Genomic DNA, 16,133 nt, shown 5'->3' on the forward strand with positions numbered 1-16,133 from the left:
CCCGGCCCCAACGCGTGGGAACAACCCCGGCAGCCGCAGTACCTCAGTGCCCACTCAGTCCTGGCAGCAGACAACAGAGGAGACAAGACAGAGGGTCACACAGACGGACAGACGTCAGAGGTATATTCTTTTTGGAGCACCAGGGCCCCGGTGCTGCGGGACGGGGCAGAGCCCTGAGCGTGGTGCCTGGCAAGGACGCTGACTGCAACCTCCAGCCCCCACGTCTACTGCAGCCCCCTGCTACCACGCCGTGTGCCCAAAGCGGGTGGGATCCTGAGATGGCCCCGTGCCCCCCGACTGCTCCTCGTAAAGTGCGTGGGGGGGCAGCGGGCAGAGCTGGTCCCGGCCCTGAGAGTTTGTCCCAGCCCCGTGGCACAGGGCAAAGTGCTCGGTGCCACGCTCCCGCCCTGCCCCACGGCTCAGTGCTGGCAGCACGGGGGGAAACCCTGGGCTGGAGGCTCGCTGAAAGCAACGGGAGAGAGGAGCGGGGCGGGAGCGGCGCTTCGTCATAGAGGTCGGGGTCCGTGGAGTCCGGCAACCTCGGGTGTGAGCAGCGGGTTGTGGGTGCCTTTTGTGGACATCCAGTCGTTGAGGAAGGCCTGGGTGGCTTTGCGGTGCGCCAGGCGGTGGGTGATGGAGAAGCCGGCGTTACCCTCCAGCTGGGAGAGGATCACCAGCACCTGCCTGCGGAGACAGCGGGGCTCAGCGCTCAGCCACGCGGTGAATCACGGCTCCCCCCCAACCCCAGGCTCTGCCTTGGCCCAGCACCCGCGGGGTGCCATCACCTCCTCCCCCAAGCTGACCCTCAACCTGACTCCTCCCCCCCTTGCCTACCCCAGACCTGTGCAGGGGAGGGACGCTGTCCTGTGTTTTGAGGCTGCCACGCGTGGAGACGACATTGAAGCTGTCGGTGCAGTCACACTGGACGTGCAGGTAGGATTTGGGGTGCCGGTTCTCCACCACCACGATGAGCCCTGCCCAGCCGTGTGTCAAGTAGTAGCATGTCATCCCCTCACGGCCCTGCAGCAGCAAATGGCATGGTCAGGGGTGTGAACCTCGCAGGCAGCCCTGTGTCTATGTGCAGCATCACCCTCTGAGCACAGCCTGCCCATGAGGCACCCCATGCCGCACCACGGAGTGAAAAAGATGGGCACCCGTGGGGCAGGGAGGGATTGGGGGCAGCCAGGGCTCGGTTGGCTCCTGCCAGACTGAGGATGTGATGAAGGCAGAGTCCTGCCGGTAACGCCGTCCCGCCCCGTGCCACTGCTCTCACCTCATGGCGTTCGCCCTTGTTCTCAGTCAGCAGGATGATGGCATCTGCCAGCGTGGTGGGCTGCGCCTCCACCTGCTCCACCATCACCAGGCGGGAGCTGTAGATGGCCAGGATGTAGCTGGAGTAATCGGTGGCCGGCCGGCTGCTGGTGGGACTGGATGCTGCAGAGACGACAACGCAGAGAAAGGGAGATGGGTGACATCGCCCCCAAGTTCAAGACCAGGGCGCTGCACAAGTGGGCAACCTCCATCCCCAGAGGATCTCCTACAGCAAGGAGGATGGAGGGCACCTGACTTTTGCCTCCCGCAACGCCTCCCCCAGCAGCGCCACGTGGAGGGCGTGCAGCCCCTTACCCTGGGCGGCAGCGGGGCCCGCCAGCGCAGCGCTCCAGTGGTTGAAGGCACAGCACACCACGGCGTACTCGCCCGGCTCCAGCATCACGTCGCAGTTGACGAACTTCTTGACGGCTCGTTTGCTGTGAGCCATCAAGCGGCCGAGGCTCAGCTTGTTGCCGCTAGTGAAGGTGGCTCGGAAAACCATGATGCACAGATCCAACAAGTGGCTGTCCACAGCATCCGACCGCCTGTGCCGGGGTGGGAGAAGGGTCGCACGTCACCAGAGCTTCCCCACAGAGTGCAGAGGCCATGGGTTCAGAGTCCTTCCACTGCACTGGGGGCTGCTCCGGGAAATGGTGTCCAGGCTTGGGTTCTGGCTGAAACACGAGCCATGGGGATCAGAGAAATGCCAATTTGAGGCCCCATCTGCAGTGCTGCGTCCAGGCCTGGGGCCCCCAGCGCAGGAAGGACGTGGAGCTCTTGGAGTGGGGCCAGAGGAGGGAACTAGGATGATCAGAGGGCTGGAGCAGCTCTCCTATGAGGAAAGGTTGAGGGAACTGGGAGGCTGCTTAGAAAAGAGAAGGCTCCAGGGAGAGCTCGTTGTGGCCTTCAGTACTTGAAGAGAGCGTATAAACAGGAGGGGGAATGGCTGCTTACAAGGATGCATAGTGATAAGACAAGGGGGAATGGTTTTGAACTGAGACAGGGGAGGTTGAGGTTGGATATTAGGAGGAAGTTTTTCAGCCAGAGGGTGGTGAGGCACTGGAACAGGCTGCCCAAGGAGGCTGTGGATGCCCCATCCCTGCAGGCATTCGAGGCCAGGCTGGATGTGGCTCTGGGCAGCCTGGGCTGCTGGTTGGCGACCTGCACACAGCAGGGGGTTGGGACTGGGTGAGCATTGTGCTCCTTTGCAACCCAGGGCATTCTGTGATTCTGTGATTCAATGGATGCTCATTGCCGAGCTCTACAAGCCCAAGGGACAGCACAGGGTGAAGAGGAGGTATGATAGGGACAGCCCTGAGCATTTCTCCCTGCTCTGGTCACTTCCTGCAGCCCTTATACTGCCCCAGCTCACCTGCTGCCCTCCTGGAAGAGGGCAAACTCCAGGGCAGCACGCTCCAACACTGTCAGCGATGTCACCGTCACTGGTCCATTGGCCTTGTTGGGGAACATGCCCTGCACACGCACCTCGTGCCAGTCTGAATGGAGCTTGCAGATATCCACGGAGTCAAAATACCTGTGGGGAAGTTGGGTTCAGTGCCTGTGGGGTTCTCAGGTCTTGCAGTGCTCTGTCCCATTCCTCGGCATGCTGCAGCTCACACAGCCCAAAGCTGCACACCCTGCAACACCACCTGCACCCAGAGAGCGATGCCTGGCTACGCCTGCTCCATTTTGCCTCGGTGTCTCGTTTTCCCTTTCTCATCCTCCCTGCAAAGAAGGGGAAGTGCAACCCTGGGTCTCCACTGCTGCCCACTGCTCTGTGTTTTTGGGGCTTCGCCTCCTCTGAGCAAAGAAATTCCTAAATGAAGCAGTTTTGCCCCACGGTCTCCCCCGTCACACTGCCTGCTCCCACCCTCACTGCCTCTGTACCCTGCCTGCTACCGTACTTGATGAAGTCGCTGTACTCCATCCAGAAGACCCCCTCGCTGCTGCCATGGGGCATCAGGTCGTGGCGCAGGGGAGCAGGCCAGTGGGGCCACTCGTCAGACCAGCTGCCATTCCAAGAGAAGCGACCCCACGGGTTTCGGAGCCGCAGTAACCTGAAGGATAGGGAGCAGTGGGGTCAGACACTCAGGAGAAAGGAGACTCGTCCCCAGGGTTTTCTGCTGGCAGGACACGTGTTGCGTTACGCCAGCCTCTGCCCTGAACTCACCTGAAGCCTTGGACATCCCGCACGTCCAGGATGGAGTAGGCATGCCGTGGACGGAGCCCCATGCTCTCATAGGCCACATCGTCCACTTTCATGTTGCCCCCACCACAGGATGCACCCATAAGGAACCTGCAGGGGGAGAGCAGAATGCTTGATGTCATGCAAGGCGTGATGGAAGCTCATACCCACTGCTTGAGGCACGGGACAGGCTCTCCCCAGCAGGCTCTCATACATCCCTCTGCAACCACAACCGCTCCCTGAAGCAGGGCCCTGGTCCTACTGAGCACAGCTTTCCCCGGGCAGAAATGACCTTCCTCCATTCTCTGGGGTTTGTGCTGAGCCCAGGCTCCACGGTGAGCTTCTCTGAGCAGTGCCCTCAGAGCAGAGCGCTTGGTTGACTTCCAAATCACACCAAACAGTGCAGAGCCATCTTGCCCTGCCCAATCCCATCACTTCCCACTTGCAGGCCTGGAAGCTCTGGCTGTGTCCAAACCTCACCCATTTTCTGCTAGAGCCATAGACTGGGCCAAGTGGAGAGGCAAACGGTACAGCTGACTGCATGCTGCTCTACAGCGGTGAAAACAACACATTTGGGACAGGGGGGGCTGAACGGGCCAGGCTGGGGGGCACCACATGCTGGGATGCATGAACCCATACGGCAAAATCCCAGGTGCGACCCCAGCACTGCACAAGGGCAAAGCAACCCCACAGGCTTGATACTGGCCATCTAAACTTCTGGGAGATAAAAACCACGAGGTTCACCAGGATTTTAATTTCATACGAAAATTAAAGGAAAAACCACTTCACAGCTTGGAGGCTCAGTCTACAATTGAGGTGAACTCCAAGCGTGGAAGGCCCCACCCCAAGTCATGCGCTAACCCTCCCTCCTCTGAGCCTCTGCAGATGAGAGCTGCCCCCCTCATCCCCCTCTCCGAGCTCCCACACTGCTGCCACGGCCCCTCCTGCCTCATCTTACCCAGCCTCCTTAGAACTCAGCATTTTGGCCCAGATGAGGTCAGTGTCAATGGGCTCCTCGCGAGGGTTAGTGGAGCTGACCTGCAGCATCAGGCTCTCGCAGGGGGCGCCGGTTAGTGTAGCCAGGCCTTCAATAGCACGCCCTGCCTGGAGGGCAAAGTACGAACCATGAAGCTTGGCCAGGGCCTTCTCAATGAGCGCGACCCACAGCTGCTTCCTCTGGGCCTGGGGAAAGAGAAACACATCATGAGCCACTCCGAGCAGGAGATGGACAAGCACTCACAAAGCCCAGCTCACCCACCTCTGCCAGCCCCCAGTGGCAGCGGGACCAGGAGCTCAGCCCCACGAGGCCATGGATGAACCCTTTGCTGCCTGCTCAGCACGCTGTCTGTGTGGTTCAACTCCCCCTTGGGAAAATCATGGAATCTCAGAACCATCTGAGTTGAAAGAGACCTTTAAAGGCCATTTGGTGCCACTCTCCTGCAATGAAGAGGGACATCCACAGCTCCATCAGGCGCTCAGAGCCCATCCAGCCTGACCTTGAATGTCTCCAGGGATGGAGCATCCATCACCTCTGCAGGCAACCTGTGCCAGTGCCTCACCACTCTTATCATAAAGAACCTTTTTCTTCTTGACATGCCCAGTGCTTAGATGCAGCGTGGGGCACACAGAAGGGGTTCCTACCCACCTCCTTCCTCAGTGGGTCAGACTGCAAAATGTTCCATGAAAGACACATGGAACAGCAGGCCTACACTTGCACACTTGCAAACAAAAACCAACACACCTTTGGTGGAAGAGGCTGCCTAGAGCACACACAGCTTCAGGGCCAATCAGATTTCACACGTGGAGCCCAGAAGATGTCTCAAGGACAAGCTCCACAAACTCAGGCAAACTCGTCTAGCTCCAGCACAGAGACAGAGGCGAGATGAAATGAGAAGATGTGTTTTCACAGGGGGAAAAATCCCTTTGCACCCTTGTGGTGCCAAGCTATAAATCTCGGCACAGCCAGACTGAGCAGGAATCCATAAAGAAACACAGAACATGCATTAATGTACCCAGAGGTTTATGAAGCCTCTGTAAACCCATCAACACAGCGTTGGTGTGCAGCATTCTCAGCTGTGTCCAAGTCACCACTCAGCATGGCTCATGGTGCAGCCAGCAGCAGTGCTTTGCCACAGTCCTGGGCACAGCCAGCCCTGGGAGGAGACGTGGCTGCAAAGGCTGCAGGTGTACAAACACAGGAGGCAAGGAGACAGGTAGCGAGGCTTCTGTGTCTCCAACAAATCCAGTTCAGCTGGTGACACTCCAGCACTGTGCTCAGAGGGCAGCAGGAGAAAACTCCAGTACACGTGTGGCTGTGTGTGACTCACAGGTGGCAGCCAAGGGTTAGGAGGGGAAAGGAGGGCTGTGAAGACTGAAGAAAGCTCACAAATTCTTTTCTCTGGCTTGTTTCTGAGTCTCAACAAAATCCATGGTGTTTATTTCTGGCTGAGACACGGCCTCTGATCACTGACAAAAGCATGATTTTCCTTTCATTTTAAAATTCTTTGGCTTTCCTCTGCTAGGCCCCCACATGCAGCTCACACACTTGAACACCCCGCAGAAAAATCTCATCACGATTCAGACGCATTTGGAAACAGCAGCAAGGCAAGCCCAGCGCCCGTGAAAAGCTTCAGTCTCAAAAAAAAACAACAGTGCAGACTCAAAATTGATAAAAGGAGTGAAGATGAATGGGGGGGAGGGGAAGGGAAGTCTGGAAAGGCAAATTCTACGCTGAAAATAAAGAACTGCATCTGCCTGGATCCTGCCCACCATAAAGGCCAACACCGGGCACTTTCATGCTGCGGGAGACACTGAGTGCAGCTCAGGCTGGGGACTCTGTGAGCTGCACCAGCCTGCAGCTTCCCTGATGCTCATCTCCAGGCCCTGTTTCCCCATAGTGCCGTCCTCACAGTCTGCACGCTTGGAGCTGTGTGTATTGTAAAAAGGATTTGGATTTGCAGAACAAAGTCAAACCCAACAGTTCCAGCTCCCTGTCTCCAGCACGGTTTGGCTGACAGATTCTGCAGTCTGAGTTTCAATAAAGACGTTCTCAGTCTCCTTCATGGAAATGATCCCAGCAAGTGCCCCTGGGCCTGGCAAGCAGGGCAGAATGCGCAATGACGTCCCAGAGTGGCTCAGGGAGCTTCATTCATCCTAGCAGATGCCACCTGAGTGTGCTCAGAGCCACCGGGCACTGGCTCCAAACTGGCTGCTCTGTGCATTCCCCCCCTCACCACAGCCCCTCCCTGGCAAAGCCAAGCTGCCAGACCTTCCTGCAGAGCAAACACACAGCTTTTGCTCAGCTCCTCTCTGCCCCCTCAGTGCAAAAACATGCAGAAATATTTTCCTTTTGCTGTGCACGTAAAGATGTCCTCCCATGCCCATGAACTGACCTGCAATGCAGAGAGGAGCGATGCAAAAAAACAACTGCAAAATCAACTTCTCCATCGCAGCATGGAAAACACCGAAAGGTCTACGTTGGGTTTACACAACGGCCTCAAAGAGCTCAGCTGAGCTCAGGGTGCAGCAAACAGCACCCACGCAGCCCGCAGAAGGTGCCCCATGTAAACTACAGCACAGACAACTGGGCACAAGCTCCTTTCCCCAGAGTGCTGCCCACCCCCCAGTGAGCACCGGAGCTGCTGACCTGTGAGAAGAGGAGGTACCCGCACTCATCGCAGGGCAGCATGTCGTCCACCAGCACCGTGGTCCACGTGCCATCCTTGCAGAGCCGCACCTGGTAGGCGCCTTCGGGGCACAGCGTCCGTGTGATCATCACCCTCTCCACCAGCTCTGGTCGCTCAGCCAGAACAGCCAGGGCGCTCAGGAACCTGCAGGGAATAGGGATGCACTCAGTGGGGTCGGGTGAGCAGCACGGGGCAATGGCCCTGCCCAGCAAATGTGTGCTTGGGAAGGGGAGGATGGGCCCCATGTAAGTGGGCTTGGGTACGGCTGACGGGTCTGAACCCAACCTGGGTGTTGGGGGAAGGAGCAGCAAGGGTCACCCAGCTCAACGCCTCCTTACCAGCAGTTTCCCAGCAGTCCCTGAAGGATATCCGAGGGTCTGGGTGTCCGGAACACCGACCACTTCACCGATCGGTCTTTGAAGATGTTACAGTTGATTTCGTGGGGCCGCAACCACTGCTTCACCCTCTGCTGCACGCTGTCACCTTCTGGGAATCCCACAGACTTGGGCCCAGGGTGGAAACTGTCATCTACAAAATTGACTTTGTTCTGCAAGAACAAAAGGCAAGGATAGCATGAGTGCGTGCGGCACACGCAGCTCCTGGGGCCTCCAGCTCAGAGCCACAAGCCCATTCCCTCCTCAGGGCTCCCAGCTGCAGCTCAAATCTGCCTTTCTCTGTTTTACAGGAACCTTCTGGGCAGGCAATGTCTCACACCTCACACTGGTGCTAAAAGTCAGACGGTGGGGAAGCTTGGCTGCCTCTCCAAGCAGTGAAGCAGGCGAGCAGCAGGCCTGCAGGGAGCATCTGGCAACCAACGCTCCCCAGCACGAGCCCCACGCTAAGCTGCCCTGGCTCTGCAGCCCCAGCCCTGAGCTCCGGATAATCACAGAATAAAAAGAATAAAATAAAACAGGATGGACCGAAAGGCAGATGATCCTGTAGGTATCAGCTGCAGATGTAGGATGGAAGCCCAGAATTTCTCCGAGGGGAGGAGAATGGCTTTTCCGGACACTTTAACACAGGGTGAAGTAAGAACCGGGATTTGTTACTGTTAATTAAATGAAATTAAATTCTTTCTGCTTTAAATGAGCTTTTATACACAACAAGCTGGTATTTGTCCTTCCTCTTCTGCTGCAGTTCTAGCTCACTGATGTGAACCCTTTCTACACAGTGCCTCAATTAGCGCTCCTGTTCTGCAGAAGGGTGTTTTGCAGCTCATTGTCACCATGCAAACAAAATACAGGCCAAGGAGGACACGTCCCCAGGATTCACATTCTCAAGGAGAGCATCTGATCCACGCTCACAAGTGCAGCTGGCACTGCACATTTCAGAGCACACGCATCCAAACGCCACGAAGCCCTGTGCTATGACAGACTGGGGAGCATTGGCTGCACAGGACATTTGATGGACACTTTGCCAGGCTCCTGCACGCTTGCCAGGGCAGCAGCGAGTCTGCTCCTAGACGGTGCCAGACAAGGAGCTCTGCCTGTTTGTCCTGCGAGGGGATAAGACTGTAAACAGAATGGTTCTGCAGGCAGAGGTGCCAGAGCAGGCACAGAGAGCAGAGTCCTGGGTCGTGTTTCTGGCTCTGCAGAATCCGCTGTACTGCTGACACACGCCGTTATGCAGAAAGGGGAAGGACACTGAATGAGAGGAGAGGAAAAGCACGAGACAGGAGGATGAGCAAGAGAGGGGACAGCACAGGGCAGGAAGCAGCAGCCCTGCGCAGAGCAGCAGAGGTCAGACCATCTTTCCTCCCAGATGAACATGAAAAGATTAAGTTAAAAATGAGGGCCTGGGGATAAAGCTAAAAATGGGGTCCAGGCACTGGACTGAAACTCCCTGCATGAAGGGTTTTGATTTTGAGAAAGGCACTGCTGGAATAACAGAGGAGGCAGAAATCTCTGCTGCAAGGTAGGCTGCTCCTACGACTCACGGACAGCAGGCAGAAGGTTTGGCCAGTTGATGCTCCCCTCCAGTGCTGACACACAGCAGCCAGAAGGAGGATGTTCTGAGGCTGCCCGACATCCCAGCTTGGCCAGGGGGAGCTGTGGTTGGGCTGCTGCAAGAAGTCACAGACACACAGGGAGAAGAGAAAGCAGGAGTCTGAGAGCAGCACCATCCCACCGCTGTGGGAGCTCCACGAGCCAGGCAGCCCACGCTGATCCCCTCTGCTCTTACGGACAGCTGCACAGGATGAGGTGAGGAAGACTCCTTCCCCTTTTAGCACTGGAGAGCTGCTAATTCAGCTTGGCCATCTCACCTAATATTCAGGCCTGATTCTACTGGACATTGCAGATGCTCCCTGCCTACAAGAGAATGCTCACTTGCAGAATCAGTGTCTCTCTGCTATAAAGACACCCAGGTCTATTAAGGAAGGACACATAGCAATTAAAAGAAAAACAACCCCAAAACAGAATCATTCTCAGTGGTTTCGTTCCTAGGTCAAACACCTCCATGATGACCAGTCTGTGCAGCACAGACACAGGCATGGAAGCACTCCTTGGCCCAAGCAGGAAGAATCTTGTCTGCGTCAGAATGGGACTGCAATTCCCTTTCCATCTGGTCCACAGAAGCTGGAGGCTTACCCCAGAAGGAGAGCAGAGAAAGAACAGCATTTGCAGGAGCATCTTCTGCCACTTGGGGGAAAAACAGAGCCATGAGAGTGCTGTTTGAGACCGAGACCCAACAGATTAAAACAGATAGCGCACAGCGGAAGGGAAGCACACACATTCTTGAGACCCTCACCTGGAACCAGGACAAAGCTCAACCTCTGCTGTCCTTCCCCAGATGTGGTGAGGTACTTACAGCTGTATATTTGCAAACATATCTGCAGCCTGAGAAGCCTCAGGACAGAGAAATGGTGCAGGACAAAGGCAGGACTTTGGAAGCCCTCAGAACCCCAGGCTCACTCACAGCTGCAGAGGTAACAGTGTCCTCTGCTCGCACGCCTGCCAGTGCTCTGAGCTCTGCCTGCAGCATCTTGATTTCCTGCACCTGCACTGCAGCTGCTGCCCAGAAACATTGGGACTACCAGCACGCACTCCTTCCCAACCTTCACTCCTGGACAGAAAAGAACTGGACTGATCACCTAGGAATGTCTCCTTCAGCACTGATCTCTCTCACTGATTTGAAGTATCGCTATGAGTCAGAGCTCATGCTCACACTTCCTCACCTTTGGACAGAGAGTGAACCGGATAGGACCTTGGAAGTGAACCTTGGAAGGCCCCTTCACCTTAGAAATTACCTTACATTTAAAATACTACACATTTCAGTGCAATGACCCAGCATGCATCCATTGCAAGTGAATGTTTCTGCAACTCCCAAAGTCACAGCAACGGCTTGCTTGTCCAAAGCCACATCCCAGATCCACAGGGCAGGAGTGACAAGGGTGCTCTCCAAGCGAGATCAGAAGCAAGAGGAGCTCAGCTCACACTCACCTCCCTGCAGAAGGTCACAATGTTCTCCCACAGGGCCTTGGCTTCTCCTTCGTCTGTCTGCCTCCTCTTTTCCACGTGCATGCTCTCCCTCCTTTTGAGGGGCTTGAGTCCCTTGCGCTGGGCCACGTACTGCTGCGGGGTATGGCAGGCCACGCAGTGCTTGGCTTTCAGCTCATTGAGCAGGGTGCACGCAGGACAAGCCCACTGGCCCGGCCGGTCCTGAGCGCCAGGCAGCTGGGATGGGAAGAGACGGGCGACCTTGCGAGCGGAGGGTGCCTTGGTGCCACAGGAGGAGCAGCTGCCCTTCTCACCAGCCCCACACTCGGGGCAGCGGGGGGATGGCTCACCCTGTGGGCTGTGCTCCTGGAAGCCGTGCAGCTTGGAGGAACCGCAGACTTTGCACTTCTGGGCTGCGGTGGGGTTCTTGAGGGTGCACTTCGAACAGGACCAGGTGGTGAAGTCAGGGCTGGAGGGGCTACAGGGGGTGAACCTCACCGAGTCCCCCACTAAATTGATGGTGTCGCTGCCCTTCTGGGTGCTGCAGGCCTCGCATTTGCCGGTCCCGGCGGAGTTGAGCAGGGAGCAGGTGCTGCACTTCCAGTGGGACGGGCTGACATCCATCTCCTCCTCCAGCACGCTCAGTCGCTTGTTGGACAGCAGCTCCTGAAGGCGAGCAGCCGGCGCGGCCCTGGCCTGGCCCTGTGGGGAGCCCTTCTGCCCCGCAGTGCCCTGAGCCCCAGGCTGTGGTGCTTCGGGGCCCGGCATCTGCAGCTGGGGGGGGACCTCGCGCCGGCTGCGGGGCACTGGGTTGTTCTGCAGCCCGGGGGAAAAGGGGCTGAAGGCCGGCATCTTCTGTGCCTCCTGTTCCATCGCCACCGGGCCCTGAGTGGCCGCGGCGTCACCGTCAGAGATCTCTGTGGGGACTAAAGACTGCGGGGTGGAAGGGGCCATGTGAAAGCCAGCAGGGGTGATGACCTCAGGGACGACCAGCGCCTCCGGTGGGATTTTGGGCAGGGAGAGTTTGCGTGGCCCGCCGCAGGCCGAGCAGGAGTTGGCCACTGGAGTGTTGTGCAGCGTGCAGCGTTGGCAAGCCCAGCCGCTCTCCAGCTCTGCTTCGTCAGGACTCTTCCCCTCTGAGTCTTCGCTGCTGCTTTCCACCTTGGCAGCCTCCTCCTTGGCTGTGCCCTTGGGCTCCACCAGCACTGCAGGCTTGGGCAGGATGCCATTGATGACAGGCAGGGGAGAGCCGCTGGGCCCCGGCTCCGGAGTGAAGCCGCACACCTCGCATGTTTCTTTGCCCAAAAAGTTCTTGAAGGTGCAGCGGGCACAGGCCCACTTCTGCTCCTCCACGCTGAGCCGCAGGATGTGGTTGAGGTCAGGCTTCTGGCGCGGAGCTTCGCATATGGAGCACTGCCGTTGGCCCACAGGGTTCAGGAAGGTGCAGCGGGTGCAGGACCACTCGTGCACGGCAGCCATGGAGCCAGGAGAGTGGGAGTGGCTGGAAGAGAGCAAAGACAGAGTGAGCGAAGGGCCAGCAGGTACACGGGGGTGTCAGGTGTTCCCCAGGCTGGCACAGGCAGGACCTTGCTTCCAGGAAGGAAACAAGCAGCAATTTAGCCGTTGCTCTCCAGGAACTCATTTCTCTGGCACTGACAGCATAATTCTGCAAGTGCACAGCAGCATGCCAGCTTCCACCCAAAACACCTTGGGAAGGGCACAGAAAGCAGTCCACAACCCCAGCGAGCCTTCTGCTGCACCAGGAAGCAGAGCAGGAGGGCAGGGCACCTGACCAGCATGGGCATTCACACCTGAGAATTGCTCATGCCTCAGCTGGGCAACACCTAGCCCACTTTTCTGCTCCCAGCATCAGTTCATTCCTCTTTCAGAGCCACTCCAGTCCACCTCTGAAGCATTTTCTGCTCTCCTCTCCTCCAGGCTCACCTCAGGTACCCTCCTCCAGGCTCACCTCAGGTACCCATGCTGAAGGGAACCAAGATCTCCTCTGTTGGTACCAGCTAGTAGTTCCAGGGGCTCAGCATTTCCCAATTCCCCCCAGTTCAGTCAGCAGCAGGTTTCTGTGTCCAGTAGACTCCAGGGGGCACCGTGCCCCAGCTGCACCCCTGCTTACCTGGGACGTGGAGAGGCCACAGACCTTGGCAGCCCTTGGTTTCAGCCTCCAGACCTGCAGGGAAAAGCCTGACACCTGAACACAGGAACAGATCCAATACACGCCAAAGGCAGTGGTAGCCCCTGGGCTTACCGAGAGCAGCCCTCCTCGCTGTGGCTCTCCTGGTGCTTTCAGGAAGGCGATGCCCTGATTGCACATGTGCTAATGAGAAACTGGAAGAACAGCAGCACTTCAGATGCCCTTTGTCCCCTGCTCTGGGTCACTTCCTGAAGCGTTCAACCATACTGGGCTGAAACAGAGTTTCCTGCTTCCTCCTCCTTTGTACAAAGACCAAATAGCTCTCCTGCAGGTAAATGCAAAGCACTAGAGCACTAGTGCACTCCAGGTAATGCAGAGCCTCTGAGTCCACCCCACACCTGTAGCTCTTCCTGGGAACACTGACTTCAGGCTGCCCCAGAGCAAGGAGCCAGCAGCCTGAATCAGAGGGCTCACCATCTACACAGCACAGACCGCAACAAAGAAGGGAGAGAAAACGTGTTGTACTACAGAGGACAGGTAGAGAAAGCTCTGAGATGCTCATGCACTCCATGGAGGGAGTGTGGTGCCAGCTGCCCTTCAGCATCCTGAACAGCAGCACCTGCACAAACAGCTTCCCAAGGCAGTTGAACTGATTGCATTGCAGCAGCAGGGCTTTGAGGGGACAGAGGACACAGCAAAAGCCACCCCCCATGGCTGGGTACAGGGGCTGCTCTCCCAGGAGCATCCCAGCAGCATCCAACCACATTTCCCAACCACATCTTGCTGCTAGTAGCAGAGCAGCTCTCCCTCACAAGGAGATCAGATGCAACCTTCAAATCCCTTCTTTAATCAAACGTTTCTCTAAATAAAGCCTGAATCAAAAAAAATCCATTTTATTTCAAGAAAGAGCTTGAAAATTCATTTGGGTTCATATACCGTGCCTTCACAGTTTGAACTTTACAAGGCGTGTATTTGCTGGAGTTCTTTCAAGAATCTTTCCCAGCTAAAAGAAATATAAACATTGATTTTTCTGCCTGAAGTTCTACAGCCATGAGCACAGTCTCTCCCTGTAGCAGCTCACGAATGTCTGAAAGGGAAACTAGTCTTCAAACAGAGAAAGGGAAGGAGCTGTGTGACTGGCTCCAGCAGAGGCAGAAGCAAAAGGGGCCATGAAGGGCACCGTGATCCTGTCACATCCATTTGTCTTACTGGATAAGGCTCATCAAACTACAGACATCAGCAAAAGGCAAGCAAAGGCTGCCAGCAACCAGCGCCATCCACATCCATCCTGCAGCATCCAGTGCTGAAGAAGCATGGGCTCAAAAACCGACCCCTAACCGCGCACGCCGCACTGCTTACCGCAGGTTGGGACCCTCCAGCTCCTCCCGCTGCGCAAAGGACAACAGAAAGAAATCACCCCCTTTCCTGTGTCAGTAGAGAGAAGGGAAAAAACAGGATACCCAACAGGACACGAGGGGACAGTGGGATGAGCCAGGAGTGCCTGATGTGCTTCCAGCAAGGAGCTGCAGGCTCAGGAAGACAGCACGGCTTCCCTTGGCCAGGCAGGCAAAAGGATGCAGCAGCCAGAACACTGCAGGGCTCTGCCCTGCTGCTGCACTGCCTGTGTCTGTCCCCAGTTCTGACAACAGCCACAGCTGTTGCCTCTCCCTGGCATTGCTATCCCTGTCCTGGTCCCCCCTCTGCCCTTCCATGCTGTCCACTCCAGTAACACCAGCCCGCTCACCACTGGGATTTCCATCTGCTTGAATCTGACAGCACCCAGAAGAGCTTGCTTTTTGCCAGCTTTTGCTTTTGCTGCTCCCTCATGCATCTGTGACTTTCCTGGCAGCAGAAGGACCACCAGCATGGCAAGCTGGTAGGGACATCCCTGTCTTCTTGTCCTCAGGAGGCTGTCACATCTTGCCACCAAGCACAGCAACCACACAGCTTTCAATGCAATCTAGTAGGAGATGCAGAGAAATGGAAGGGGACATGGGCAGGCATCTTGGGCCGTCCCCAGCCCAGTACTGGTGCATCAGCCTAGACGACTGGCAGTGCACAACTGCAGCCTGTTTCTGCCCAGGACTGGTGAACAATCCCACTCCCTCCCTGGAGCACCAGGGTCCCGAGGTGACAGCAGGTGCAGAGCTGAACAGGCAATGCTGGGTGCTGGCCCTTGGCCTATCCTCATGCAGCAGACCTCATACCTATGCTCGGAGTACCACAGCAGCAGCCATTCTCCCATGGCTCCACTTACCTCTCACAAAGATGCTGGGTGAAGGAGGAACCCTCAACAGCTTGCCCAGGGTCTCTACTTCTCCCTATAAAGCCTGGCTGGCTCATTTCCTGGCAGGCAACAAGCCTGTGTGAGAAAATACAGTTGTCTCCGCCATCTCTTCCCCAAACCCATCTGCTGTATGATAACACACATGCTCTCCAGCCCCAGAAGACGCAACTGAGATAAACATTGCCTGCCACCTCCCTGAGTGCCCTGCAGGAGAGGGGTTCTCCTCACAAAACCCACTCCGTAGTGACCTGCAAACTCACCCACCCACAGGAGGGCTTTTTCCTGGAAGCAGGCACTCTGTAGGGAGCACGATGATGCAAGCAAAGGGTGCTGAGCCTCTCAGCACTCAGCGACGTTGCACGTCAGCTGGCAGGAGGCATCACCACCTTAGCAGCACTGCACCTACCTTAGCAGCCTAACTGTAATACCTTAAAAAAAAAATAATAAAAAAAGCCTGTACAAAATACTCAGCCAAGTATGGCACTGTCAGTGTGATGTGATCAGGTCCCAGGAAACCTCACTGCTTGCTCTTCACTGGAGATCTATGAGTGCCACCAAGCCCAAGGCCAAGATGACAGCCTCTAGAGAAAGAAGCCCAGGCAGGTTAAGCAGTTGTTTGCCTCTGGATACTGTTTTGAGGACAGAGATGGCAGCAAAAGGCTGTCACTAGGAGGGAAGGGAGAGTTACTGCAAAGGTATCGCTGGTCCTTTGCTTCCCTTTAAGGAGCAGGAATTCTCCTCTAACTAAAGCAGGGCAGAAGACAGTGAAAGGATTCATAAGGCATTTCCAAACCCACCTCAGGACAGTGATGACTGCCTCTGAGGGCTCTGTTCAGCTTGCTTGTCTTGCCACAGCCCTGGCACCCACACATCAAACAAGCCAGAGGTCTCTGTTACTCCTGGGTGTCATCTGGGACCAAAGGCATTGCCCGAGGCCTCCCCAGAGCAGGACAAGACAGGAAGGAATAGGGCAGGGTGCAAGACTGGGAAGTGCCCCAAACCTGCAGTTTACGTCTTTCCTGCAGACAGGGAGCTGGTGCTGTGCCAGCCCCAAGTGCCACGCATCCCCAAGGGCAAG

The 16,133-nt window shown here is 56.5% G+C and overlaps 1 protein-coding gene across 1 annotated transcript in view; it reads right to left on the bottom strand.

Annotated features, from left to right (window-relative positions):
- Positions 1 to 506: 506 nt before the first annotated feature.
- Positions 507 to 16,133, bottom strand: part of CAPN15 (calpain 15) — a gene marked incomplete at both ends in the record, with an annotated part of 33,757 nt that continues 18,130 nt past the window's right edge. Inside the window, 11 exons of the mRNA XM_079542853.1 lie at positions 507 to 684; positions 842 to 1,020; positions 1,274 to 1,434; positions 1,627 to 1,856; positions 2,684 to 2,845; positions 3,216 to 3,368; positions 3,482 to 3,607; positions 4,455 to 4,678; positions 7,143 to 7,326; positions 7,521 to 7,729; positions 10,623 to 12,120. Coding sequence (XP_079398979.1) covers positions 507 to 684; positions 842 to 1,020; positions 1,274 to 1,434; positions 1,627 to 1,856; positions 2,684 to 2,845; positions 3,216 to 3,368; positions 3,482 to 3,607; positions 4,455 to 4,678; positions 7,143 to 7,326; positions 7,521 to 7,729; positions 10,623 to 12,120 — 3,304 coding nt within the window. The remainder of the gene's footprint in view (positions 685 to 841; positions 1,021 to 1,273; positions 1,435 to 1,626; positions 1,857 to 2,683; positions 2,846 to 3,215; positions 3,369 to 3,481; positions 3,608 to 4,454; positions 4,679 to 7,142; positions 7,327 to 7,520; positions 7,730 to 10,622; positions 12,121 to 16,133) is intronic.

The sequence above is a fragment of the Tetrao urogallus genome (genome assembly GCF_951394365.1).
Source record: "Tetrao urogallus genome assembly, chromosome: 15".
NCBI lineage: Eukaryota > Metazoa > Chordata > Aves > Galliformes > Phasianidae > Tetrao > Tetrao urogallus.